The sequence below is a fragment of the Eleutherodactylus coqui genome, chromosome 7, assembly GCF_035609145.1.
Source record: "Eleutherodactylus coqui strain aEleCoq1 chromosome 7, aEleCoq1.hap1, whole genome shotgun sequence".
In the NCBI taxonomy this organism is placed as follows: domain Eukaryota; kingdom Metazoa; phylum Chordata; class Amphibia; order Anura; family Eleutherodactylidae; genus Eleutherodactylus; species Eleutherodactylus coqui.
Genome location: NC_089843.1, coordinates 168,740,735 through 168,767,856, shown reverse-complemented (window position 1 = coordinate 168,767,856; position 27,122 = coordinate 168,740,735). Strand labels below are relative to the sequence as shown.

General features: G+C 43.0%; 1 protein-coding gene across 1 annotated transcript in view; it reads left to right on the top strand.

Moving 5' to 3' along the window:
• Positions 1-26,847, top strand: part of LOC136572953 (alcohol dehydrogenase 1-like) — a gene marked incomplete at its 5' end in the record, with an annotated part of 44,732 nt that extends 17,885 nt beyond the window's left edge. The window contains 7 exons of the mRNA XM_066573998.1: positions 5,684-5,825; positions 6,869-6,956; positions 9,418-9,637; positions 12,981-13,241; positions 24,099-24,234; positions 24,316-24,454; positions 26,759-26,847. Coding sequence (XP_066430095.1) covers positions 5,684-5,825; positions 6,869-6,956; positions 9,418-9,637; positions 12,981-13,241; positions 24,099-24,234; positions 24,316-24,454; positions 26,759-26,783 — 1,011 coding nt within the window. The remainder of the gene's footprint in view (positions 1-5,683; positions 5,826-6,868; positions 6,957-9,417; positions 9,638-12,980; positions 13,242-24,098; positions 24,235-24,315; positions 24,455-26,758) is intronic.
• Positions 26,848-27,122: the final 275 nt, after the last annotated feature.

Below are 27,122 nucleotides of genomic sequence, written 5' to 3'. Positions count from 1 at the left end.
GTTTTGACTAGGTGGTATTACACTCCCACAAAACTAGCCAAATGTTTCCCAGGTACTAGCAAAGAGTGCTGGAGGAACTGCGGATACGAGGGCTCACTTTTTCACATATTCTGGGAGTGTCCTAAGATACAGACCTTTTGGAAGGAAGTGTATGGAACTATTCAAACTATCACAGGAGTTCGCCCTACATACTCTCCTCATCTAGCCCTTCTCCTCTTAAATTGTGACTCCCTTCCTTCAAAAAAAAGAAAATGGACATGCCACTTCCTTCTTGCTGCGAAGAACATTATTGCAAGAAATTGGAAGGCAGTCTCTTCTCCTGCGCTAAAGGAGTTGCTGGACCTAACATCGGACCATCACTGTTATGAAGGACTCTATGCAAAAAAGCAACAACTCTCTTCTTAAATTCACAAGCATATGGAAACCTTGGCAGCATTTTGAATTAAACTGTTTGTTCTAAATTTTATGGTAGTTACACCATTTAAATGTTTATTTGAATATATCAGAAAATGATATCACCTATTTCTTTACGAAAGCGTATCAACGTCACCTCAACAGTCTATGTACATTATATGTATCTCTTATGTAATAATCTATGTCTCTTTTATGTTAGACTTCGCTCAATTTTGAGCACCAAATTCTAAAACATGTAAACTTGCTTTTATGTACGTGTTGAAAAAACCAAATAAAAAACATTGTTTAAAAAAAAAATATATGCTAAAATCTTGGCTAACAGAATAAAAGGGATTTTGCCCGAATGGATTAACTCTGAGCGAGTGGGCTTCGTGCCGAATAGAGAAGCTAAAGATAACACCTTAAAAGTACTTAACCTGATACATTTAGCTCATCATAACAAATCTCCACTAGCCCTTCTCACAACAGATGTCGAAAAGGCTTTCGATAGAGTCGACTGGTTATTCTTGCGAATGTCCCTCTCAAAATTTGGCTTCCCAGAAATTTTCATTGACAAGATCATGGCCTTGTACTCTCTCCCTTCGGCTAGAATCAAAATTAATTCTGATCTTTCCCCTACTGTCTGAATTTGTAATGGAACCAGACACAGCTGCCCTCTATCCCCTATATTATTCATTTTAACTATGGAAATCTTCCTGGAAAAAAATTGACAAAACAATAAAATCATGGGTATGAAATGCGGCCCTAGGGAACACAAATTGGCCTCATATGCAGACGACATGCTGTTTTTCCTCACCGATCCCAAAACTGCAATTCCTCATATTCTGCAGGAGTTCAAGAATTGTGGTCAGCTTTCTAACTTCAAATTAAACCCTTCAAAGTCAGAATTACTAAATATAAACATCAAACATGATTCCTGGGCAGAAATATCCAAAATTTCACCATTTAAAAATTCAAGCAAACAAATCACATATCTAGGGGCAAGATTATCCCGGAACACTGCAGATTTGTACAATTTAAATTTTGTGCCACTACTTGAGAGGATGGAGAAGAATCTTATCTCCTGGAACTCCCTGTCAATCTCTTGGTTTGGTAGAAAGAACCTAATCAAAATGATATACCTGCCAAAAATACTATACGTCCTCCAAACGCTTCCAATAGAAATCCCACAGATATTCTTTGCCAAACTTAAAAACCTTCAAGCAAACAAATCACATATCTAGGGGCAAGATTATCCCGGAACACTGCGGATTTGTACAATTTAAATTTTGTGCCACTACTTGAGAGGATGGAGAAGGATCTTATCTCCTGGAGCTCCCTGTCAATCTCTTGGTTTGGTAGAAAGAACCTAATCAAAATGATATACCTGCCAAAAATACTATATGTCCTCCAAACGCTTCCAATAGAAATCCCACAGATATTCTTTGCCAAACTTAAAAACCTTATCGCAAAGTTCATATGGCAGGGTAAGGCACATAGGGTTAATCATGCAACCCTTGTCAAAACAAAAAGATGTGGTGGAATAGGGCTGCCGGAATTCGAACTATATTGGACCACTTCACACCTGAACCGCATGGTAGACCTGACCCGTCAAACAAGTCTTAAACTTTGGGCGGAATTGGAACTTCTCTCACTAAACAAAGATAATAATAATAATAATAATAATAATCTTTATTTGTATAGCGCCAACTTATTCCGCAGCGCTTTCAGGCATGGGTAAATGCAAAACAATACAACAATTACAATATAAGGTACATTGGGTTAGACACAAATGGGTTGAGGGTGGTACAGGAGGTGCAGGGGGTGGGGAACACAGGCAATAGGAAATTTTATGTACAGATCATTTATCAGAAGGCAAACAGGGTGGAGCACCATAGGGAGGGGCGAGGGACTAGGTCAGGAGATTTGGTATGCTTCCCTGAAGAGGTGCGTTTTTAAGGCACGTCTGAAATTTCGTGCATCGGGAATTGTCCGGATGCCTTGGGGGAGAGCGTTCCAGAGGATGGGTGCTGCTCTGGTGAAGTCCTGTAGGCGAGCATGAGAGGTTCGTATTACAGGGGTGTTTAGTCTGAGTGTGTTAGCCGATCGGAGTGAGCGGGCTGGGTGGTGTACTGACAGGAGGGAGGCGATGTATGGTGGGGCAGCGCCATGCAGAGCTTTGTGAGTGAGGTAGAGGAGTTTAAATTTAGTTCTGCAGTGGATGGGCAGCCAATGCAGCGACTGGCATAATGCAGAGGCGTCTGAATAACGACTGGATAGAAAAATGAGTCTAGCTGCTGCATTTAGTATGGATTGGAGCGGAGCGAGTCTAGTGCGGGGGAGGCCAATGAGTAGCGAGTTGCAGTAGTCGAGCCGGGAGTGGATGAGCGCAACCACGAGCGTCTTTAGCGTGTCCGTGGTTAGGAACGGACGTATTTTAGCAATATTTCTGAGGTGCATGTGGCATGTTTGGGCCAGACATTGGATATGGGGGGTAAAGGAGAGGTCAGAGTCCAGTGTGATCAGAAACTATTACTGTGGTCAACCCCGTATAGTAAAGTTAAATTAAATGAGATCCAAAATCCTCTCGCCCAATTAATCCTAAGGTTATGGCATAAGGCAAACAAGAAGCATAACCTAGTACCCCAGATTAGTAGCTACACGCCAGTTTTCGCACTAATCCCTAATAAATTCAAAGCGCTCCAACAGAAAATTATGAGGGACACCCATTTGAAGACATTGCAGTGTGGGAATCTCATTAAGGACAAATCTGTACCACATGATTTACAGTTTCTAAACCACCTAGGGGACACTCTACTCAATAACGAAGACCTAGATGTCATTAGGGACTCAAACGTGCTGCATTCCCCAGATATTGCAGGCACAGACCAAAACCTATAATTTCACAAATTATTCTGGAGCCCCCAACCCATCAGGAGTGCTATCTCTAAAATCTATAGGGCACTGACACAAAATGAACAATATCCCTCATTCATCTCCCGCTGGGAATCTCAGTTAAATACCACCTTCACCACAGATGACATAAGGGATATTATATCTGGGTCTCATTCGTCCTCTTCCTCTACTAGGTTCCAAGAACTAAATTATAAAATTGTCCCCAGATGGTATAAGACCCCAGTCCTACTTAACAAAATAGACCCTGGTTACTCCCCACAATATTGGAGATGCTCAGTTGATATCGGATCAGACCTTCACATTTGGTTTACGTGCCTGCTTCTACAACCTTTCTGGGTAGAGGTCCAGAAGTTACTAGGCCTAATCCTCAAATGCAATACCATCCTTACGCCTGAGGTAGTCCTGTTAAATTTGAATGCCCCAGGCCTTCAAATTGAGCACAAACCCATCTTCTCGTTTCCCATAAACGCGGCTAAGATACTAATTTCTAGATACTCAAGAGACAATACAGTCCCCTCCATCTCGGAATGGTATAAGGAGATAAGCGTTGTCTGCTCTTTTGAGAGAGTCAGAGCCAGACGGATGAGAGACCTAGAAAAGTTTGCAGATATCTGGAGCGCCTGGCTTTCTTTCACACGTGGAGACTATGTCTCGCTTCCACATCCTGGTGTTGTCCTCTAATTACCGAGCCTTTTCTGGTTTTCTTAGCTGGTGCCTCTATACTAATGACCTATCCCTCACAGGGTTTTTTTTCTTTTTTCTGCTGTTTTTCATCACACGTTTTACAGAGCTATCATTGTTCTCTGTTTTGTATTGATTCATTGCTTTATTTTGTGATTCTCCACTGATTTCACCCATTGTTTTCTAATCGAAAAATAAAGAATATATACAAAAAAAAATAGAGACCCAGACAATCATGATTCCTTCTCCATGTTTGACGGTTGGTGTCAAACAGTCAGGAGTTATCCTTTCTCCTACTTGACGATGAACAAAAAACCTCTGTTATGTACCAAAGATGTCAAATTTTGATTCATCAGTCCATAAGACTTTCCTCCATTCTTTAGTAGTCCACTAGAGGTGCTGCTTGGCTCAGGCAAGTCTTTTTTTATTTTGTATTCTTAGCATTGATTAATAATGCTAATCTTTATTACTGATACTCTACCTCTCAAACCTGCATAGGAAAAATCTTATCTTCACCATTGAAATGAAAATTTGTTTACTTTTTGGCCAGCTGTGCTTGAAGATTTTGTGTTGCTAGGCACTGATCATGCAAACTGTTGACTCTCAAAATCTTGTCATTTGATTTTGTAGCAGCCTTTGGTCTACCGGACCTCTTCCTGTCCGAATTTCCTACTGTTTTCTATTGGTGGTATAAGAAACTGTATTGAATGCCACCTTGGCTTTCTTGGCAATTTCTCAGTAGGACAACCTGTATTTTGAAGGGTTATAATTGTCTGTCTTCCTTGGTTAATTGCCTCTTATTTGCCATTATGATAGCAATGTGCTCTGTCCTAAAGAGAAAAGCTGTCTAAATCCTGTCCTACAGGGTGTAATGCAGCCTGTTCCAACACTGGTTATACACAATCAGAGGGTTTGAAAGTAATTTACAAAGGTGCTATGTAATCAGAGAAGAAAGCATTTGGTGGGCAAATCAGATTTTAATTAATAGTCATAGAGTAATACAAAATCTTACCATGTACAGTGGTGCCTTGACATACGAGTTTAATCCGTTCCGAGACAGAGCTCTCAAGCCGAAAAACTCATATGTGAGAGCACTTTTCCCCATTGAAATGAATTGAAATGCCATTAATGCGTTCCAATTCATTTCAATGGGAAAACTAACTACAATTAAAAAAAAATATCAATACTCACCTACTGCCGGCGTTCCACTATGGTAGGCAGCGCTGCTGCATTGCTTTCTGGATGTGGGGCTTGAATGTCCCACTCCAGCAAGCTAGTGCTCTGATTGGTGAACTCAGCGCCGCATAAGCCAATGAAAGCCGGCGCTGGATAACCAATCTCAGCCATTTAATGACAGTAGCGCCGCAGACCATTGCGAGGATGAAACACTGGTGACAGGTGAGTATAGAACCCCATGGGCCGCAGCTCGCGAGTTTTTTGACTTGCAAGCAGGCTCGTAACCCAAGTTTTTGCTTGTAAATCAGAACACAAATTTGGGAGAGAGCCTGCTTGCAAATCAAAAACTCGCAGGATGAGAAGCTCGCATCCCGAGGTACCACTATATTACTATTGCCTTTAAAAAATGAAACATGTATTCTACGGTTAGGTACAGTTAGGTACCATAACCACATATACTATGTTTAAAATGACTCGCTGACAGTGTTATGCTTGGCTACATTCTTTTTCTGAGTAGATAATTGCTACCGGAATATGTCGAACAGATGACCACATAATAGAAGGGTTAATGCACGACAGCAAGTATCCACTGATTTTAGGTCACGAAGGTGCCGGCATAGTGGAAAGTGTTGGGGATGGAGTAACTACTGTCAAGCCTGGTAAGTCTCACAAAATGAAGCATAGGAGAGGCCAACAATATTTAAGTCCAGAAAACACATTTCAGCATTAAATATTTGTTGTTCATTATAGTTTTTTTAACCCCTTAAGGGCCAGGCTGTTTTTTACCTTGAGGACCAGACACTTTTTAGGGATTTTCCCCATGTGGTGGTTTTAAGACCCTATTTTTCTTTCTTCAGCTATCACAATTATTTTGCTGCATTTTTTGTGACATAGAGGGCTATTTTTAATACCTTTTTTCACTGATTTTTTTTACTTTTTTTTAATTTCAGGTAAAAAGATTTTTTAAAATATTATAGTTGTTTATTTTAAAAATTAGTATACGCTAAAACAAGGCACGACAATGGGTTCCACATTTCATTTCAGACGTTTTGATATATAATTTGTATAGTCTTAAATTACAGGGCAGATATGTCAACGGTTTTGGTTGGTGGGTAATTTTCTTCACACACACACACACACACATATGTTTTTTTTTTTAACATCTATGTCCCCCCTGACCTCTAGGGGAAATTCACGCTGTCGAAAAAATATCCCCCTTTAGTGACAATAGTCACCAATAGAGCTGATCTTGGTCTGCTAAGAACCCGGCATCTCTGCTGTGCACCTGGAAATCACCAGGTTGAATAGTGGAAGCGGCACTTCTGCTATCTCTATTCACTACATTGCTCTCATTGAGCGTGATGTAGTCCAAAAAATAGAAGGCAAAAGTAGTTAGAAAATCCTTCTCCCTTCTCTTCCAAGTCCACTTTTGTCCCTGACTGCCTAATACCCAACCTGTTCCTGCTTAATTGTGGTAGCTTTAATCCTGCACCGTACTTTTACTATTGCACGTGATTAAAGACCATTGGGTTAAAGTCGGCAAGACTGATACATTAACGCTTCTGTAAAAACAAAAGTCATGATGGCAGTGTGAGCAGAGCCTACGCGGTTTTCTTCCATTTTTCAATCTCATCATATAGCATTCGCATAAGGACTGTATGCCTGATGATAAAAGTTCTAAACCCTTTTTTTCTTATTCTAGGAGACAAAGTAATACCATTGGCTGTTGCTCAGTGTGGAGAATGCAGAGGCTGTGTTGAACCTAAAAGTAACATGTGCTGCAAATTTCAGTATGTTTTTGTGTATCATTATTATATGTAGTAGTAGTATTGTACTAGTAGCAGTCATAATATACCATAAGCAATCCAACTGGCTTGGCTAAATTTTTTTTTACCGTAATTCCCCGAAAATAAGCCTTACCCTGATTTTTCGGGATTTTTGGGGAGGCTTGAAATATAAGTCCTACCATGTAAATACTCTCTAGTTACACTACATTAAAAAAAGAATATGTTAAAAAGTCAGGCTCGGTTTCAGTCCCTCTTGATGCTCTCCAGAGCCAGTGCGATTCCTGCAGTCCTCTGAGCTCGTACAATATCACTTTCTGGTTATGGAATTCATAAATTCTGCCCTCCAAAAAATGATGGTTGTGATTGATTCATCGACCGCTGCTCAGCAATCACAGCCATCACATTGGTTCATCAAAGAACCAGTCAGAAGCCATCACTCAATCAACAGCCATGGCTCAGCCAATTCATGAATCCTGCTTCCATAGCGACCACTTCTCCACTCCGATCACTGCTCCACTTCCACAACCACCCTTGCTCAGCAGCTGATTGGTTCTTCGACCGCTGCTCAGCCAATAAACAGCCATCGCGTTGTGCAGGCGGGATTAATGAATTGGCTGAGTCGGGCTCAGCTAATTCATAAATCTCACTTCCAAAACAAGATGGCTGTTGATTGGTTCTTCAACCAATTACAGCCATCACTTCCTGAAGGTGGGATTTATGAATCCTGTAAACAGGAAGTGATGTTGCACTAACAGCTAAGACTGGGGGAACCGCATGGACCTCTGGAGACCAGCGGGTGAGACCTGGACCAAATGATAAAGTTCATGTTGTCTCACCTTAGCTGGTCTGCAACTCCCTGTTGCTTTTCGCAGGCGTGTGTTACAAGACTTAATTAGCCATCCAGTCAAACTGGCTTCTTTGTGCAAGTAGAATTCATAGTCGGGATAATGCTTGTATCTCACAAATTCCAGCTTTATTAATACACGTGCAATTCACAGAAATAATGGAAACCTGGAACAGCCTGCTAGGTGAGTACAATAAGACATTACCCGAAAATAAGACCTAGCTCCTCTTTTGAGTTGAAAATTAATACGAGACAGGTTTTATTTTCGGGAAAACACGGTATTAAGGTAAATGTTGAGGCATTTTAGACCTAATTTTGATTCGTCCAAATCATCCACTATGAACATTTCTTAATTGTAAGAATGTAAATAGCAGCTTTTTTAGGAAATTTACACAATCTGTGTCCCTCCTGACATTCCTTATCGCTTATTATAGCGATCTTGGGCAATGGCAATATAGGACGCCGTATCGGGCGTCCTGTTGCCATAGCAACCAGCCAGACTCTCGCGATGTTATTGTGAGAGCCGGCTGAAGTCACAGAGGAAGCGTGCTCCCTCTGTGAACCCTTTCCCTGCCGCGATCTACTTAGATTGCGGCAGGGAAGGGGTTAACAGCGGGTGGGCACATCTCCGATGCCCCCCGCTGTCGCAGCAGGAAGCCGGCTACCAGTGACAGCCGGCTCCCGCTGTGGGATAGCGCTAGATCTGCTATGATCTCGCTCTATCCGTATGACGTAAGGGTACATCATTTTGCGGGAATTTCCCTGCTCCTATAAAGTACCCTTATGCCATGGGGAGGGAAGGGGTTAAAGGGCTTTTTTAAAATTGAAAAAAAAAATCTTTATCAAATTTATTTATTTCAAAATTGGCAAGCCTACCGGGCTGATGTCAGATAACACCAGCAGATTTGCCTGTAAAGGAAAATTGATTCATAATTTTGTCAGCACCAGCACATTTACTGAGTACAGTGTAGTAGATGACATAATTGTGGTGAAGATACATGACGATACACCTCTGGATGAAGCGTGCTTGATGGGTTGTGGCTAGAGATGAGCGAGCACCAAAATGCTCGGGTGCTCGTTGCTCAAGTCGAACTTTCCGCGATGCTCGAGAGTTCATTTCGAGTAATGAACCCCATTGAAGTCAATAGGCGACTTGAGCATTTTTGTATATGACCCATGCTTCACTAAGGTTTCCATTTGTGAAAATCTGGAAAACCAAAGAAAGTGATGGAATCGACACAGATGCGGCTAGGGCAGGCGAGGGGCAACATGCTGGGCTACATCTCAGGTTCCCAGGTCCCACTATTAAGCCACAATAGCGGCAAGAGTGTGCCCCTTGTACCCCTGCTAGGTAAGTAAAAAGAGACATTACCCGAAAAAAGGAGCTAGTTCCTCTTTTCGGGTGAAAATTAATACGAGAGACAGGGTCTTATTTTCGGCAAAACACGGTATCAAGGTAAATGTTCAGGCTTTTAGGACCTAGTTTTAATTTGTTCAAATCATCCACTATGAATATTTCTTAATTGTAAGAATGGAAATAGTAGCTTTTTCAGGAAATGTATTTAAAAAATGGCTTTTTTAAAATGAAAAAAAAATCTTTATCAAATTTATTTATTTCAGAATTGGCAAGCCTACCGGGCTGATGTCAGATAACACCAGCAGATTTGCCTGTAAAGGAAAATTGATTCATAATTTTGTCAGCACCAGCACATTTACTGAGTACACAGTAGTAGATGAAATAAATGTGGTGAAGATACATGACGATGCACCTCTGGATGAAGTGTGCTTGATGGGTTGTGGCTTTTCCACGGGATATGGATCTGCTGTTAATGCAGCTAAGGTAAGTGACCAATTCAAAGAGAATAAAAAAACAAAAAAAACAAATGAGTACGGCCAACATTTTAATAACTACTCCTTTGACATTGACAATGCTTTAACTCCTTAAAGGCCAGGGTATTAAGTGTTTAGTGATTTTAACCATGTGGTGGTTTTATGGTCCTAATTTTTTTCCTGGCCTGCCAAAATAATTTTTGCTGCATTTATTTGCCTGTCACACACAGGGCTATATTTTAATAACTTTTTTCACAGATTTTGTATTTCATTTTATGAGGAGTAATAAAAAAGAAGAAAAAAAAGAATTTTTTAAATATATAGTTCTTTATTTTTTAAATATTATATTTCCCTTAAAATAAAGTACAGTAATGGGTTTCTCATTTTCTTTCGGATGTTTTGATATATAATTTGTATAATATCAGATTACAGAGCGGATATGACGAAGGTTTATGTTGGACGGCGGTGGGTCGTTTTCTATTTTTCATAGATATTTTATTCTGTAATTTTTCTACTTATTTTTATAACTTTTCTATTTCCTATAAGGCCTCTGGGGACGTTCACAGTGTATTTTTTTTAAATTTCACACTTTTTCAGGAGCTCCAGTTACTGAGGAAAACATCCCTCTAGTGTGATAGTAGTCACTGTCAGATCTGTTCAGGCGTCTGCTAAGACCCTGCAGCTCTGACATTCCAGGGTCGCTAGTGATCATGTGATCGCTAGGTCCTGTGCAGGAAACGGCAGTGCAACTTCCTGCATTTTCTACATAACACTCACTGAGCGCTATGTAGCTGCTAAAGGAAAAGGCAGAAGTGGTTTAAAAATACTTTTGTCTTTTTCTCCGGGTTCTCGGCTATGTCTGACATCTGAGGAGCGGACCTGCTCCTGCTACATTGCAGGAGATTTAGGCCTCTTTCACAAGGGCAATAGCGATATTGCCGTGAGAAAATCACAGAAATATTGCACCTGTGTTCTGTGCAATATCGCTGCATTTTCCCGCGCTATATCACGCTTTTGTGTTGCTACAAAGTCGTGCATGGCACTACAAAGTCATGCAACTTTGTAGAGATCTTTCCGCATGTACACAGTAGCACAGCAGCATTCCCTTGTCAAACAGCGGTTTTAAACTAAAGGGATGTCACGCCTCACCTTAGGTTGGATCCAAACCTGCTCCAGAATGTCCAATCAATAATGAAATTAGAGGCAGCATTGATGTTACAATCCAATAATGGATCTTTATCAAGCCTGTATTGCACACTCACAGACATATCTTATATACACATAGCTCTTAATACAATTAAAATCAATTATTACCAGCTATGGGAGCGTCATCAGTCAGCGTCCGGAGAAGCATGTCATCATCCTGCACCAAGGGAGCAGACGTTTTCTTGCGGCGATATCACTCTTTTGTGCTGCTACAAAGTCGTGCATGGCACTACAAAGTCATACAACTTTGTAGCGATTAGAGATGAGCGAGCACCAAAATGCTCGGGTGCTCGTTACTCGGGACGAAATTTTCGCAATGCTCGAGGGTTCGTTTCGAGTAACGAACCCCATTGAAGTCAATGGGCGACCCGAGCATTTTTGTATATCGCCGATGCTCGCTAAGGTTTTCGTTTGTGAAAATCTGGGCAATTCTACAAAGTGATGGGAACGACACAGCAACGGATAGGGCAGGCGAGGGGCTACATGGTGGGCTGCATCTCAAGTTCCCAGGTCCCACTATTAAGCCACAATAGCGGCAAGAGTGCCCCCCCCCCCGCACTGTCAGCGTAAAGATCGTTCTCCTCTGCCATAGCTGTAACAGCTGTGGCAGAGAAGAATGATGTTTGCCCATTGAATTCAATGGAGCCAGCAATACAGCAGGTTCCACTGAAAGCAATGGGCTGCCGGCGATCGCAGGATAAATTGTCGGGAAGGGGTTAAATATATAACCCCTTCCCTGCAATTCATCCAGAAATGTGTTACAATAAAAATATATACCGGCGTATAAGGCGACGGGGCGTATAAGACGACCCCCCAACTGTCACCTTATACGCCGGCAATACAGTGGAGCAAAGAATAAAAATCATTACTTACTTCTTCTGACGTTCTGCGGCGCTCCTGCAGGCTGTTGTTCCTTCCTGGTCCACGGCAGAGTATTGCTTTCTGGACGCAGGGCTTGAAATCCCCGCCTCCAGAAACATAGCCAATCACAGCCATCCAATGACATCATTGTCATTGGCTGTGATTGGCTGAAGGCACGTGTGTTTCTGGAGGCGGGGATTTAAAGCCCTTCGTAGAGAAATCAATGCTCTGCCGGGAACCAGGAGGGAGCAACAGCCTGCAGGAGCACCGCAGAACACCAGGAGGGAGTGACAGCCTGCAGGAGCACCGCAGAACGTCAGAAGAAGTGAGTAATGCTTTTTATTCTTTGCTCCACTGTATTGCCGGCGTATAAGGTGACAGTTGGGGGGTCGTCTTATACGCCCCGTCGCCTTATACGCCGGTATATATTTTTATTGTAACACATTTCTGGATGAATTGCAGGGAAGGGGTTATATATTTAACCCCTTCCCGACAATTCATCCTGCAATCGCCGGCAGCCCATTGCTTTCAGTGGAACCTGCTGTATTGCTGGCTCCATTGAATTCAATGGGCAAACATCGTTCTTCTCTGCCACAGCTGTTACAGCTGTAGCAGAGAAGAAGGATTTGTCTTCTATATGATCTCAATGGGGTCGGTGCTGCTGCCGTCGGCCCCATTGAGCGCATATAGAGAAGATTTATGGCCTTAAGAAGGACCGTTGGGGTTCTTGAAACCTAAAATACCCCTAACACTCTCCCTATAGCAGCTCCAACACGATAGCACATTCCCTGAACTAATGTCAGAATGCATCTGAGGCGAGCCGCGGGAAGGGCAGATTTCAATACTCGGGTGACACCTAATCTCGCCAGCCACTCACTGCAGGGGGGTGGTATAGGGCTTGAACGTTGCAGGGGGAAGTTGTAATGCCTTCCCTGTCTTTCTATTGGCCAGAAAAGCGCGCAAATTTCTCAGGGAAGAAAGTGAAAGTAACTCGAACATCACGTGGTACTCGTTACGAGTAACGAGCATCTCGAACACCCTAATACTCGAACGAGTATCAAGCTCGGACGAGTATGCTCGCTCATCTCTAGTAGCGATCTTTTGCCAGAGTTTTCACAGGGGATTGAACTATAAGCCCTACCCCAAAAATAAGCCCTGGCTGCAGTAAGAAAAAAACTAAACAAAACTTTATGGCGACAACAAAAAGGAGAATTTTGGAAGCGTCATTTTTTTTTAAGAATCACATAAAATTCTTACATACCCTTTAATTATATTTTCTGTTCCAGGTGGAGCCAGGCTCTACATGTGCAGTATTTGGTTTGGGAGGTATCGGTCTCTCTGTGATTATAGGATGTAAAGTAGCAGGAGCGTCCAGAATCATTGCTGTGGATGTAAACAGCAAAAAATTTGCAAAAGCTAAAGAACTTGGGGCCACGGAATGCGTGAACCCAAAGGAGCATGAAAATCCCATTCATGAGGTGATACAGAAGATGACTAATGGCGGAGTCCATTATGCTTTTGAGTGCATTGGAAACACTGATATCATGGTAAGTAGATTTTACTGATTTTACACTATGTATTTGGGATTTCCTAAGTAAATATTCATGTAGTGGACATCGCTTAAACAGCTCCGCTCTATCTTTTTGGAATGGCACATGCGGATAAAAATAGTTAGCAAGTGACACCAATGTCTGGAATCTGGGTCATCTATTTAATATTTTGCAGACAGGCAGTGATTACACATCTTTGTATGCTATTAAAATTGTATGTCATTAATATCTGTATAGATAAAGCACTTCTCAGAATGGACAAATAACATATTAATTGATGTGTTAATATCACTTAGCTTGAAGGAGGTGGTGGTGTTATATTATGGCACGGCAGTGACTGATTAACTTTTACATCATCATAGAATGGTAGAGTTCAAAGGGACCTCCAGGGTCATCAGGTCCAACCCCCTGCTTAGTGCAGGATTCACTAAATCATCTCAGATAGATGTCTGGGAATCCTGCACTGAGCAGGGGGTTGGACCCAATGACCCTGGAGGTTCCTTCCAACTCTACCATTCTATGATGAATCATCCCAGACAGATGTCTTAACAAACTGGTTTACTAGTTATGCTCAATAGGAGGGCGGCGTACTTTAAATTTGCATACTAACTCAGCATTAATTCTCTTAAGTGACAATAACCCTACTGCGATCTAAAATACACCTTTCATCCCTAAGTGTCTCTCGCCACCATATACATTACATATTACCATATAAGGGGATGATTTCAATGGGACAAGACACTTCAAACTTCTTTCATTACACATCCCCATAGTACTCCCCATAGTCCTTGGGAACTCAACGCACCTTTGGTGAAAATATACTCCTGAACGGTCTCGTCTCACGTAATCTTAGAATGACGTATAACGCCACTACACAAACTAGCACCAAGCGCCACTGATTTAAATGCCTTGTTCCCTGTGTGAGACGGTACTTCAGGGTGTGGGGCGGCACAGACACTCTGTACTAGAAATCGGGTAAGCTTATTTCAGCTTTGTTCAGGTAAACAACAGAAAAAGTCAATTTCAACCCAATATGCACAAGGTACACCACGGAGGGTGCTCAGGTCCATGCTGCAAGATGTTTCTCTCTCCTCAGCTTGTCAGACACTGACTCCCTGGAGCTGCAGTCTTTTATGCTCCAGTAACAGGGTTAGTGCCCACAGCTGAGTTGAGAGCTAGGGTGAAGCTATGGACTGGATCTCCACCCTATCCAGACTAAGAGCCTGGGAGGGAGATATACTCCATCCACAACTTCACCCTTTAACTACCTACATATCCCCCCTGCTCTTCTCCAGACCGGAGGGCTGGGCCTTTTTGGTGTCCCGAAAATGCACCCTAGACAAGGCATCAGCATTACCTTGTGACTTGCCTGGCCTATATTCAAGGGTGAACTTGAAGTTTTGAAGTGAAAGACATCATCTCGTCACCCTCGCATTCTTTTCCTTATGTTGCTTCATCTAGGTCAAGGAGACATGGTCTAACATCAATTTGAACTCTCTCCCCAAGAGATAGTATCTTAACGTTTCCAGTGCCTATTTTACTGCTAAACACTCACGTTCAACAACAGCATAATTCTTCTCCGCAGGAGATAGTTTACGGCTTAAATACAGTACTGGATGTTCTTCCCCGTTTATGGACTGGGACAACACTGCTCCCAACCCTACATTAGAAGCATCCGTCTGCACAATAAACTCTTTCAAGAAGTCGGCCGTTATCAATACTGGCTGTTGGCAAAGGGCTGACTTTGAATTTTGAAAGGCCTGCTTGGCCTCGGCTGTCCATGCCACCATTACCGACTTGCCCCCTTCGTCAAGTCTGTAAGTGGTGCTGCAATGGAGGCAAAACTAGGCATGAACCTACGGTAGTACCCGGTCATTCCTAAAAAGGCTCTGACCTGTTTTTTTGTTAAAGGTCTAGGCCATGCCTGTATGGCCTCTACCTTGTTGACCCGGGGTTTAATGACGCCATGGCCAATAACACAGCCAAGGTACTTGGCTTCCTCCAGGGCTAGTGCACATTTTTCAGGGTTTAAGGTTAAACCTGCCTGTTTTATGGCATCCATTACCGCCTGTACCTTCCCAATGTGACTCTCCCAATCGGTACTATAGTCTACGATATCGTCTAGGTACATGGCAGAATAGTTACGGTGAGACCTCAAAATCCAATCCATTAACTTTTGAAAGGTAGCAGGTGCGCCATGTCTTTGTACTGAAACAGGCCCTCTGGGGTAGAGAAGGCCGTTTTTTCGGCAGAAACTGCTTCCTTAAGTGCTTCTGGAATCCTATACGGTTTTAAGTTTACCTTCATCCAGAGTTCAGTTATGATATCATGCGTTATGATGTGTGTACAACCGGGCCTGTCAGAGAATTTGTCTCTGTTTCTTTGTAGGAACTCTTTTGCCTCCTGCCATTGGCACACCCAGAGGGCCTCACCAACTCTAACATCGGGCAGGGAGGGCTGCGGCCCACCCCTACTGATACTTGAGGTAGCCAAAGCTTCTCTATCCTTCCAGAGCTTTATTAAATTAACATGGTATACCTGATACAGCTTCCTTTTCCCCAGCTGATGCACTCTATAGTTTACATTGCCTACCTTCTCAACGATTTCATAGGGACCCTGCCATCCAGTGAGGAATTTACTCTCTACGGTAGGCACCAAGATGAGAACTCAGTCACCAGGCTAAACATTCTCACCCTAACAGAACGATTGTACACCCTGCTTTGGGCCTCCTGTGCCCTCTGCAAGTGTTCCTTGACAATGGGCATTACAGTATTAATGCGGTCCTACATCTCAGCCATGTGCTCTATAACACTTCTATAGAGAGTAGACTCGGTCTTCCAGGTTTCTCTAGCTATATCCAACAACCCTCTGGGGTGCCGACTGTATAGCAACTCAAATTGCGAGAAGCCTATGGAAGCCTGTTGTACTTCCCCTATGGGGAACATGAGATAAGGTGACAGACGGTTCCAGTCCCGACTATCTTTCTCTACTACCTACTTTAGCATTTGCTTCAGGGTTTTATTGAACCTCTCCACCAACCCGTCCATCTGAGGGTGATATACCGAGGTTCGTATGTGATCAATTTTAAAGAGTTGGCACAATTCTTTCGTTACTTTGGACATGAACGAGGTCCCTTGGTCCGTGAGGATTTCCTTAGGAAGACCTATTCTGGAAAACATAAGGGATAATTCTTGTGCAATATTTTTGGCAGTAGGGCTTTTTAAAGGGATCGCCTCAGGGTATCGAGTGTCATAATCTAATACGACCAAAATGTATTGACGTCCTCTAGCTGACTTGACTATGGGACCCACTAAATCCATTCCAATTCTTTCAAAGGGAACCTCTATAATCGGAAGAGGCACTAAGGGACTGCGGAAGTGTGACACAGGAGTGGGGATCTGACAGATGGGGCACGACTCACAGTACTCCTTTATGTCCTTGTTAACCCCTGGCCAGAATAACCTTTGAAGAATTCTATCCTGCATTTTATCAGTTCCTAAATGTCCTCCTAACACATGAGTATGTGCTAAGTCTAGCACCTTGGCCCTGTACGGCTTTGGCACGACCAACTCTTCCACCACTTTCGCGCTTATTTCTGTTACTCTATACAACAAGTTATCATTCATGGCAAAATGAGGAAACTGTTGGTCAGAACCTGGTTCCTGTAGCACACCATTTATTACTACGATATTTTCTTTGGCATTGATAAGAGTGGGGTCCTTAACTGGGCTGTCCCAAAGTTCTCAGGCGCATCCTCCAGATCAAACACTTCCTGAACCGAGGGGTAGGCTTCCTCCTCAGCGTCATCTCCAGCCAAGACCTGTAAAGGAAAAGTTACATTCTCTGGTTCAATGTCCACATAGACCCCGCTATCCTGCGGAGGTGTAAAGTCAGCTGGGTTTGTATCAGTCTCTTTAGAAGGGATTATCATTTTTCCCCATAAGTCCCAGAATACAGGAAAATCACGCACCAATATCACACTGTGAATCAATCCTTTGACAACACCTACATCGTAGGTCACAGTTCCGACATGAGTTTCAAAGTTACACTGTGCCATAGGATGCACCCTTGTGTCACTGTGTATACATATCACACTTATGTGCTTACCCAGTATGAAGCCTCCTTCTATCAGGCTAGCATGCACTAAGGTGACCAGGCTACCTGAGTCCAGCAGAGCCTCCACAGAATGGTGGTTTACACTTACACGACACAGTTGTGGCTCAGTCTCTAGTCTCTGTGAGGCATTGCAAATAGGCCAAGCACCGTCACACTCCATGGGCTCATTGGTCATAGGGCACTGAGCCAACACTTGCCCGAGCTCCTGGCATCTCCAGCACCTCAAACTCCCTGGTTTCTTTGGCTTAGGAAACTGGTTGGGGCTATCAGAGCCTTTTAACTCCAATGGTGCCCTTTCTGGTGTCCCGACCTCCTTTCCGCCATGCCACAGATTTCCTCCGGCACCTAGTGGTCTCTTACCCAGTGCAGGTCTGGAACTCGTGGCGGGGGTCTGGACAGAACAGACATCCCGGAGGTAGTTCTCAGTCGCCATGTAGCAGTTGACCAGATCTACCAGCTGGTTAGCATCCTTGGATCCTCCATGGCCGACCCAGCGTTGCAGATCTGTCAGCAGGGCATGGATATTACGATCCACCACAACCTTATCGACCATCTGGGCGGGTGTGCACACGTCCGGCTCCAGCCATTTTTTTACGAGATCCTACAGGTTAAACATCTGCGACTTGGCTGATTGGTCGGACCTATACCTCCAATTGTGCACTCTCAGAGCCCGGATCGCTGCCGTAACACCCAGACGAGCCAGGATCTCTGCTTTTAACCTGGCGTAGTCATTAACCTTGTGACTACTGAGGTCCTGGTATACCTTCTGTGGTTCTGCCGTGAGGAACGGTGCTAGAACCTCGACCCACTCAGCCTTGGGGAGTTTCTCTCGTTAGGCGGTTCTCTCAAACACAGTCAGATAGGCCTCAATATTTTTGCAGAAATTCATGCACAGTCTCTCTGGGCCTGGCTGTAGTCGGAGCTCCGTCCTTCCTCAAGGCTGGATGTTTGAGGAGGACATCCGTTAGCCAGTCCATCCGCGCCAACAACTCCTCCATGATGGGGGTTGGGGCTTGCATTGCGCTTGCAGGTAAGCTTACTTCAGCTTTATTCAGGTAAACAACAGAAAAAGTCCATTTCAACGCAATATGCGCAAGATACACCACGCAAGGTGCTCAGGTCCACGCTGCAAGATGTTGCTCTCTTCTCAGCTTGTCAGACACTGGCTCCCTGGAGCTGCAGTCTTTTATGCTCCAGTAACGACGTCAGTGCCCACAGCTGAGTTGAAAACTAGGGTGAAGCTATGGACCCGGATCTCCACCCTGTCCAGACTAAGAGCCTGGGAGGGAAATATACCCCATCCACAACTTCACCCTTTAACTGGCTACACATGTTACAATACACTTTACATTATGAATAGTCTCATTGCTCACTAAGTGCACTACACCCAACGTCCCTCACTGACTGACAGGTAACTCGTAACCATTAACACCATTTTGCAACCCATGCATCCCAGTCTGTTCAGGGAGGTACTTCCCCAGTCCAAACACGTCCATCAATCTCATTGTCCATAGTGTGCACACTATCTTGTCTTGTTGGCAGGTCTCATATATCCTGCAGTGCTGCTCTGAGCTTCTCGGTCTACAGCGCCATCATCTGCTTCAGGAGCAAGTCACTGATGGAAGGAATTCTCCATTTCCTTCCACACCACCTGTGATTCTTGGCCCTTGGATCATCAGGCTCTCTTGCTGGCATCGCTACACGGGAATGGGGACCTTCCAACATAGTGCTTGAAGCCCCCTCACATTGGCACTGACAAGAGCCTTCTTCTTGGGTCACTGCTCTCTCTCAGATAGGTAGGGGTCAGGGCTCAGTGCTGTGGCCATCAGCCATTTGTCACAATGGCAGAGGCACTGCGATGTCTAAAGGGGAGCATGGGAATTCTACCTCCTTACAAACTATCAGTGGCTCTTAGTAATTACATGTGTTCACTCTGCTCAAATAATCCAGTATTTCCAAGTTTAAAAACTTTTTCTGATTTCATTACTAGGCCCTGTTAAAACTTGTGCAGCGTCTATGGACCAGGCCCATAGCTGAGGAGATAGCGGGGTAGAAAAGGCCTTGACACGGGGCTCTACCATCTCCTCCCCTGGGGGTAACATGGGACCCATCCAAGTAACTGCTAGGGGAGTTTCACAGGGCAACCCAGTATGTGGTTTACCTTAAGTCCTTTGTCACTCGTGACCCCACTGTTCCGTCCTCTGCGGTGAAAACAAGATGGCAATAAAGAGTCCACACACAGGGATAACATTTCAGAGCAAAACCGGAAATGATCAGTAGAGCTTGTTTACTTGTAGAACAGGTATAGTCCAACACTTTACATATGCCCCCAGGATAATGGTGTAAACAAAATGGTGGTGTCACAGGGAGGATTCATAGGATCATAGATGAGTCCACAGTCCCAGCTATCTGTGGGGTTCTGCTCCCAGCCACTCTCTTTTTCTCTCCAACTCTCTACTGGTCAACATTCACACTTGGCGGTAGCACCCAGCATTACATGGCAGCTCCTCTCACTCTCTCTCTCTCTGCATTAGTAGCAAGAAGGCCTGGGTGAATGTTGCTCAGCCTCATCCATTATGGGCACACACAGGCTGATCTGTGTCTGTGTGGATCACTTGCAAACTCCCAACAAACTCCCAACTCTGCACCCTGCACTGACTTTTGCATAAAGACTAACTAACTCGCACTCACCTTGCAAACACATATATGAAACATAATCACGTGACATACAATAAGATACATTTTCAGACATCACCCAGACATTAACCCATTCAGTGCTGCAGAGGTGCAATACACATTAAATTCACTCACATAAAAGATACTGACAATACAAATGCACAAGAAAAACCCATTCATACTTATGGAGGGGCCTCATTAATTCTGGACCACTACAGTCCCCTTTACTTAAAACAAACCAACCCCGGCGCCTTAGAGTATAGGTCTGGAGTTGGTCAGGTCTTAGTGCTGTACCCATAAATCATTTGAAGAACCATCTGCACAGTCATAGGGGATGCAAGGCAAAACCTTAACACTTACTCCCCCTCTGGTTACTACTCAGAGCTTACCCATCCCAGTGTACTCAGGCTACTCAGGACGTCACTTTCTTTGAAAAGCAGCGTGTATGGGAAGTGTTATGGTCATAACCACCAGAGAATACTGTTACGCTGGACGAAATCCAGGATTCACTAACATTGCTATGGAGCACCTACATAACTCTTCTCCCCAAAGACCAATGAAAACAAAAAAGAGAATACATCACTGCAGCTAGACAAAAGAATTGAAGAGGGTGACTGGCAGGTTTAAACAAACAAGAGGTAAGTGGAATGACCATCACTTCCCCTGAAAAAATTACGTGAAGGGTGATAGCTAGAAGTCAATACTCCCAACCGAGTTGACTAGAAAAAATGATAATGAGGCTGTATACTCTGAGACAGACTAGATAACAGTCAGACACTGGCACACATTAAGTGGATTAAGTGGGGACATGCAGATAAACCTCCTAACTCATTTATACATCTCATTCAAACTTATGCACATTCAGTAGCAATGCAAACCTTTACATAAACTCCTGTCACGCTCCTGCACGTTAACTTCAACATTTTATAACGTTACACTAAACATGGCAAAAAAAACACATTATGAAATAAATGTCAGAAAAATAACACGCATTTTTAAATGATGCACTGGGGTATAATAGCTTTTTAGTCCTTTTGGGTAAATCAAGAGAAAACAAAGTTTCTGGAAACAGAGTTCAAGAAAGACAATATGGGAGTCTCTTAACACCATGTTACCTTAGGGTAGGGAACGGTGGGCTCCTCCATTTCTGACTCAGCACTAAATCCTGTGGGAGTCGGATTGGTGCTGCAGTACTCTATGGTAGTGGACGAACACAGGGAAGGACTCTTATACAAGTAAGCCTTTACCTCTGAATACTCACTGTCCTTCAGGTCTGCTGCTGGCTCAGAACAGCCATGGTCAGACTATCATATGGACAATTACCATATCGCTGTCTGGTTCCCTCTGTTGCTTGAGGGTGATTTAAAGTCGAACCCCGGGGTACCTCAGCTAGGACAAAGTAAGGTGGACCTACGGAACAGTCTTTCTGGTTGTCCAGAAATAAGAAATTGAAATTTGAATCTCCATATTCCCAGAGGAAAGGTAAGAGGTGCGCAGACAGGAGACTTTTGACTTCCTCATTGTCCTGGAGGACCAGGATCTATGGGGGGTACCAACTCTCCACAAATCTGTCTCCAGCATGGTATCGCTGTGGCCTCCACAGGCACTCCCTCGCAGGAGGGGTAGAAGAAGAAAGGGCAGCTTGAGGCAGGTAAGGGTCCTGTCTGGAAGGCTCCCTCAGGAGGTCCTCTAGAGGTGGTGATGCTAGTAAATGTGGCAATCCCTACAGTTCGAGCTCATCACCTCAGTAAAAGCAGGGTCTGAGCAGATGCTATCTGGGAGGATCTCCCAGTACCACTTTAGCTGCCATCTCACCTAGGGGGTTGCTCATGCTGGTCTGTAGGAAGAGATCAAGTGGCTCACTCACCAGCAATGGCAACTCACCCCCTGGGCAGTCCTCTGTACTTGGTTGCTGTTCTGTGGTGAGGGCATCCCCCCCCCCCTTTCATTTCTTCTGGCCAGGGTTGAAAAATCCCCACCTTTTGGAAGTGCTGCCTCTGATTGGCTGAGCGCTGTGACCAATCATGACCATTCAATGCTGTCACAGTGTTCAGAGATGAGGAGACTCCCTGTGGGGATGAAGGAATCCCCTTTCACAGCAGTGGCAGAGAAGCGCAATCTTCTCACTATGTTTTCAATGGCGCCCACGCTGCTTCCACCAGCCCTATTGACTATAAAGTGAACCCCCTGGATGTGATAGGGTCCGCACTAATTATGTGCAAATTTTAGCTTTGGCCACATGTTTTTTTTCATGTGTCCGGCATGCCTATACATACATGATGAAGTCGCTCGTCTGACTGAGCCCTAAGGTTACACTTACAATAAAGTCTTAACAAATGCAATTTAAGTTTTTTCTATCTGTTATTTTGATTTAAAAACAACACATTTTTGTAACTGAGAAATAATGTTTAATTAAACTAAAGCTTGCTTTGCATCCGAGGCCTAATCTAGGTCAAATAAAAACATGTAGCTTGAGAGAATAATAAAAGATTGGCATTCGTAAAAATGATTTATTCCCAGCTGTCTCTATTTTACATGCAAAACGTGGAAAAGTAAACTCCTCCAGAACAATGATGGCCAGGATGTTGTTACTAGAAACTGTAAATGCCAGGTCACTTAGGGATGTTGCCATTTGGTGACTTTTGAAAAACTTTAGTTCCATTTAAAAATATAAGATCAGGAGAACTTACAGTGTTACGTTTTCTATATAATTACTCTTTCTGTCCTGAGATATTGCAGACAGATTATATAGGGTTCATGCTATTTGTTGTTCAGAATTCCAACCTGGATAGAGTCTTTCTCTGAGTCCAAGGTATTATGTTCCAAATGATGTAGTCTCTGGTATTGAATTTAATAATGTCCAACCTAGAGACATCAATGAGACTCCATTTTCATAACTAGCTTTACTTTGATATGGAATGTGTCAAAGTTTAAAATGACTTGTATTTTTTGGAGAACCCACGAACAACAAACTGATCACAGGGTGTTCTAATGTGGAGACCAGCAGTGGTATGTTGTAATCAGTTAGGGGAACCCAGCAGCAACAACTGTTTAATTCTGCTGCAATACCTCCACAGAGGCACTTGCGCGGCATATTAAAAGACCAGCAGTTATTAGGAAATTATAGTACCAGTGTTTCTGGTGGCACAATGCACACAGCTGTGCTCCATGGTACATCCATTATGATCCCCACACACACAGCTCTACTACATGCTACATCCATTATAAGCCCCACACATCACACACACAGCTCTACTACATGCATCCTGATTCACACACATCACACACATAGCTGTGGTACATCCATGCTGATTTCAAGACATCATCAGCTCAGCAGACTCATGGATACAGTGATCAGCCTCTTATCATGTGATGCCTGACTCCACCGACACAGGTGATCACATGACGGTTACGTCATCACAGGTCCTGGTGGCTGTTGTTGGCTTATCCAGTATACAGTACTTTCTACCAAATTGCACAATGGCTCCTCCCACAGCAGTGACATCACTGAAGGTCCTTCAGCCCAGTGGATCTCTTTGACAAAACTGCACAATGGCTCCTCCAACAGTAGTGACATCACTGCAGGTCCTTCAGCCCACCGGATCTCTGTGGTGGCAGTAGGTCGGTGTCTTCTGTCAGGATGCTAAGTTGTGTCTGTAATAATAACAGCTTAGTTGTATTCTTGTTTTGTTTTTTTGTCATCCGCTTCCAAGAACCCTAACTTTGTTGTTCTTCTGTCGGTCAGGCTCTGTGTTTTATATATATTGTAGGACCTGCGATGACGTCACCAAGGGTGGAGCGATTATGTCACCAGGGACGAAACATAAGAATCATCCACACACAAGCATACATACTCATGGTCAAATGGTTGTTAGTAGTTTGAAGACCAAAAAATGGATCGGAAATAAGATAATCAATAGGAAACCATTTCTTCGCAGCAGCACCGGACCTGTTGAAAGCAATGGGCGAAACTCCGCAATCTGCAAGGAATGTATCACATGTGATTTATGTGAATATCCTTTTAGATGTCTTGTTCAATGCTCTCCATATGTTTCTACATAGGTTTCTGCACTACTGTCCAGCCACTTCAGTTGTGGCACTGCTGTGGTAGTTGGAGTGGCTCCTTCAGAATCAACACTCTCATTTTCACCACACTTGCTTCTTACTGGACGAACTATGAAAGGAGCAATTTTTGGAGGTAACAAACGCATATAGTTAGGATACAAAAATGCTATTTTATTATATTGTAGAAAGCTACCAATCATCTTTTTCTGTTCAGGCTTTAAAAGCAAGGACTGCGTTCCTAAACTAGTATCAGATCTGATTGCTAAGAAGTTCAAAGTGGATGGGTTGGTGACTCACAAATTGCCGTTTCATGAAATTAATAAAGGTTTTGATCTGTTGCGTAAAGGTGAAAGGTATGTTTCAATTGCTCCTCAGATAAATATAGATTAATATACCTACCATGTTTTTAAATAGTCACTGACATTTGAAACAGCTTGTACTTATGTGATAGTCAATATGATAACAATATGATAGCAAATGTGAAAATCACTTTATTTACTTAGAATCACGTTTCTGTACTGAAACATCATTTTAAAGTACTGGCCACCAGGGGTTGCACTTCCCTCTAATTTGCTGTCCACTGCCTCTTGTCCAATGAGCCTGTCTCTAGTAACAGAGATAAGACTGAGAACAGGAAGTAGTGGGGGGTGATTACTCATACTGCCCATAAAAGTCTATAGGGAACTCAAACTCTTACACCCCATATATGCCATGTCCTTACACCCAGGACATACTACGTCATGCATACCACTACAACGTGAGGTCTTCCATGCATTACTACTTTTTCTAACTGTCCAGAAAACTTGCAGTCACGTTACACTCTACATACATCATTAAGCAACAATTTCAATACTCTATACATTATGCCACTGGCAGCAAAGGGTTAAACATCATCACTTTACAACATTCATTGTTAACTAAATAATCCTCCAGGATTCAGAATCAGTTTGCAAACACTTTATAAGCATTGTACATAAACGTTGAGGCTTGATTCCAATTAGTGTCCCAAAATGCTACCAGCAGTTTGAGCGCTGCATCACTAAGGGAGCAGAGTCTACCATGAAAATAATGCTTGTAGAGCTGTATCACTGGCGCTTCTGTCTTCCTTGCTCCCTACTTCTGCTCTGTGGCAGAGCTCCTAACTGACAATCTGATTGCCTTCACTGTTTCCCCTTCTGCCCATCTGAGTCTTGGACCGGAGGGGGCAGAGCCTAGCATGGCTACCAAGCCAATCCTGCAAGTGGCTGTAAGAGAAGAATGAGCAGCACTTCCACCATAAATTGACAGCTATGGAGGAGAGTCTGTAGTTTTCTCTGTACATGGTACAGAGAAAACAGCTTAGCAATAGATTTATTAAACTAAAGTGTTACCACATAACCGAGGGCCTGGAAATCTGGGGGACCAAGGATGAAGTTAAGGGCGAAACATGCGTGTCAGGCACAGGGATACCTAGATCCTCGGTTATGTGGTAACACTTTACTATATGCATGACAATGAGATTTGTTGCGCCTATTGTAGGTTTATATAAGCATGATTTTCTTTCGGAACCTCTTATGTGTGACCTGAGGTGTTTTATTTCCCTTGTATTGATGCTGCATTTTTGGGTGTACACAACCTTTTGATCAGATTTTATTCATTTTTGGGCTATGAGCTGCTCAAAAAATGCATTATTTTTATGATGGGCATTGTGCAGGATAATGTGATATTTTAATAGTTGGGACTATTACACATATACCAATTATGTTTTTTTGTTTTTTTTTTACTGTTTCAAAGGAAGGTTTGAACTAAAATTATATTTTTAACACTTAGAAAAGTTTATTATTTTACTTTTGTTTAGTCCCACTGGTGTACTTGAGCTTCTGATCGGCTGATTGCTTCTACAATATATGGCAATACTTCTGTATTGCAGTGTATTGTACTCTTACTGGCAGTCTATTTAGCTCTGCCACAGTCACAGCTACTTTGTGAACCATGCAGGGGTTAGTAAGTTATAAAGTTTCATACAGTTTGTCTACACGTGCTACTAATTTATGACAAAAAATAATAGATATACCTTAAAATTCAGTTTACCAAATCATCATTAATAAATCACTAAGGCTTATTCACACAGGTAATTTTAAGGCCTCCTGCACATGGGCGGATTTGCATTGCGTAATCTGGAGCGGGAATCCACAGCTAATCCAACCCATAGCATGCAATGACAATCAACGATTCAATCAATTGCGATTTTCCGCTCGCGGGTGAGAAATTGCAGCATCCTGTGATTTTGTGTGGGCTACGCACAGACGGCTTCCATTGAAGTGAGCACTGCAGAGGTATCTCGTTCAAACAAGAGAGTCGTTCAGTCGTTCACTGCGACGATCATTTTTATGCCTGCATAAAATGAACGATGAATAAAAAGCGAACAATTTATCCTTCGTCATTTGATCACTGGCTGCTTTTACACGTTTATCGTTTATTTTCACTCATTTGAATGATTTTTGAACAATACTCATCCCGTGTAAAAGGGCCTGTAGAATCTGAGATAAGTTTGCTGCATTTGTAACTTACTGATAACTAATATTACATGAATAGTAATAATCACTATGTATATTTCTGAATGTTTTTACTTTCACCGTTAGCAGTAATGGTGTTTTTCTCACTCTCTTCATCTACAGCATTCGTACAATACTGGAGTTCTGAGATTTCCAGTGTTCAGCAGAAAGACACATTGTTGATTCAAGAAGAAGACATTGTTTATTGGATCATTTGAAATATGTAACTCATCCCTTCCCAGTCTCATAAGTAAAATGGTGCAACTGCATAATGCTGTGTGAAAACATACAATTCTTTTAATTAGTTATAAATAAATAAATCTTGGTATTTGTATAGCACCAACTTATTACGCAGCGCTTTCAGGTATTTATTACCCCCCACCAAGCTGGGTTCTCATTTTACCGACCTCAGAAGGATGGAAGGCTGAGTCAACCTTGAGCCGGCTACCTGAATCATCCAGGGATTGAACTTGCAACCTTCAGGTTG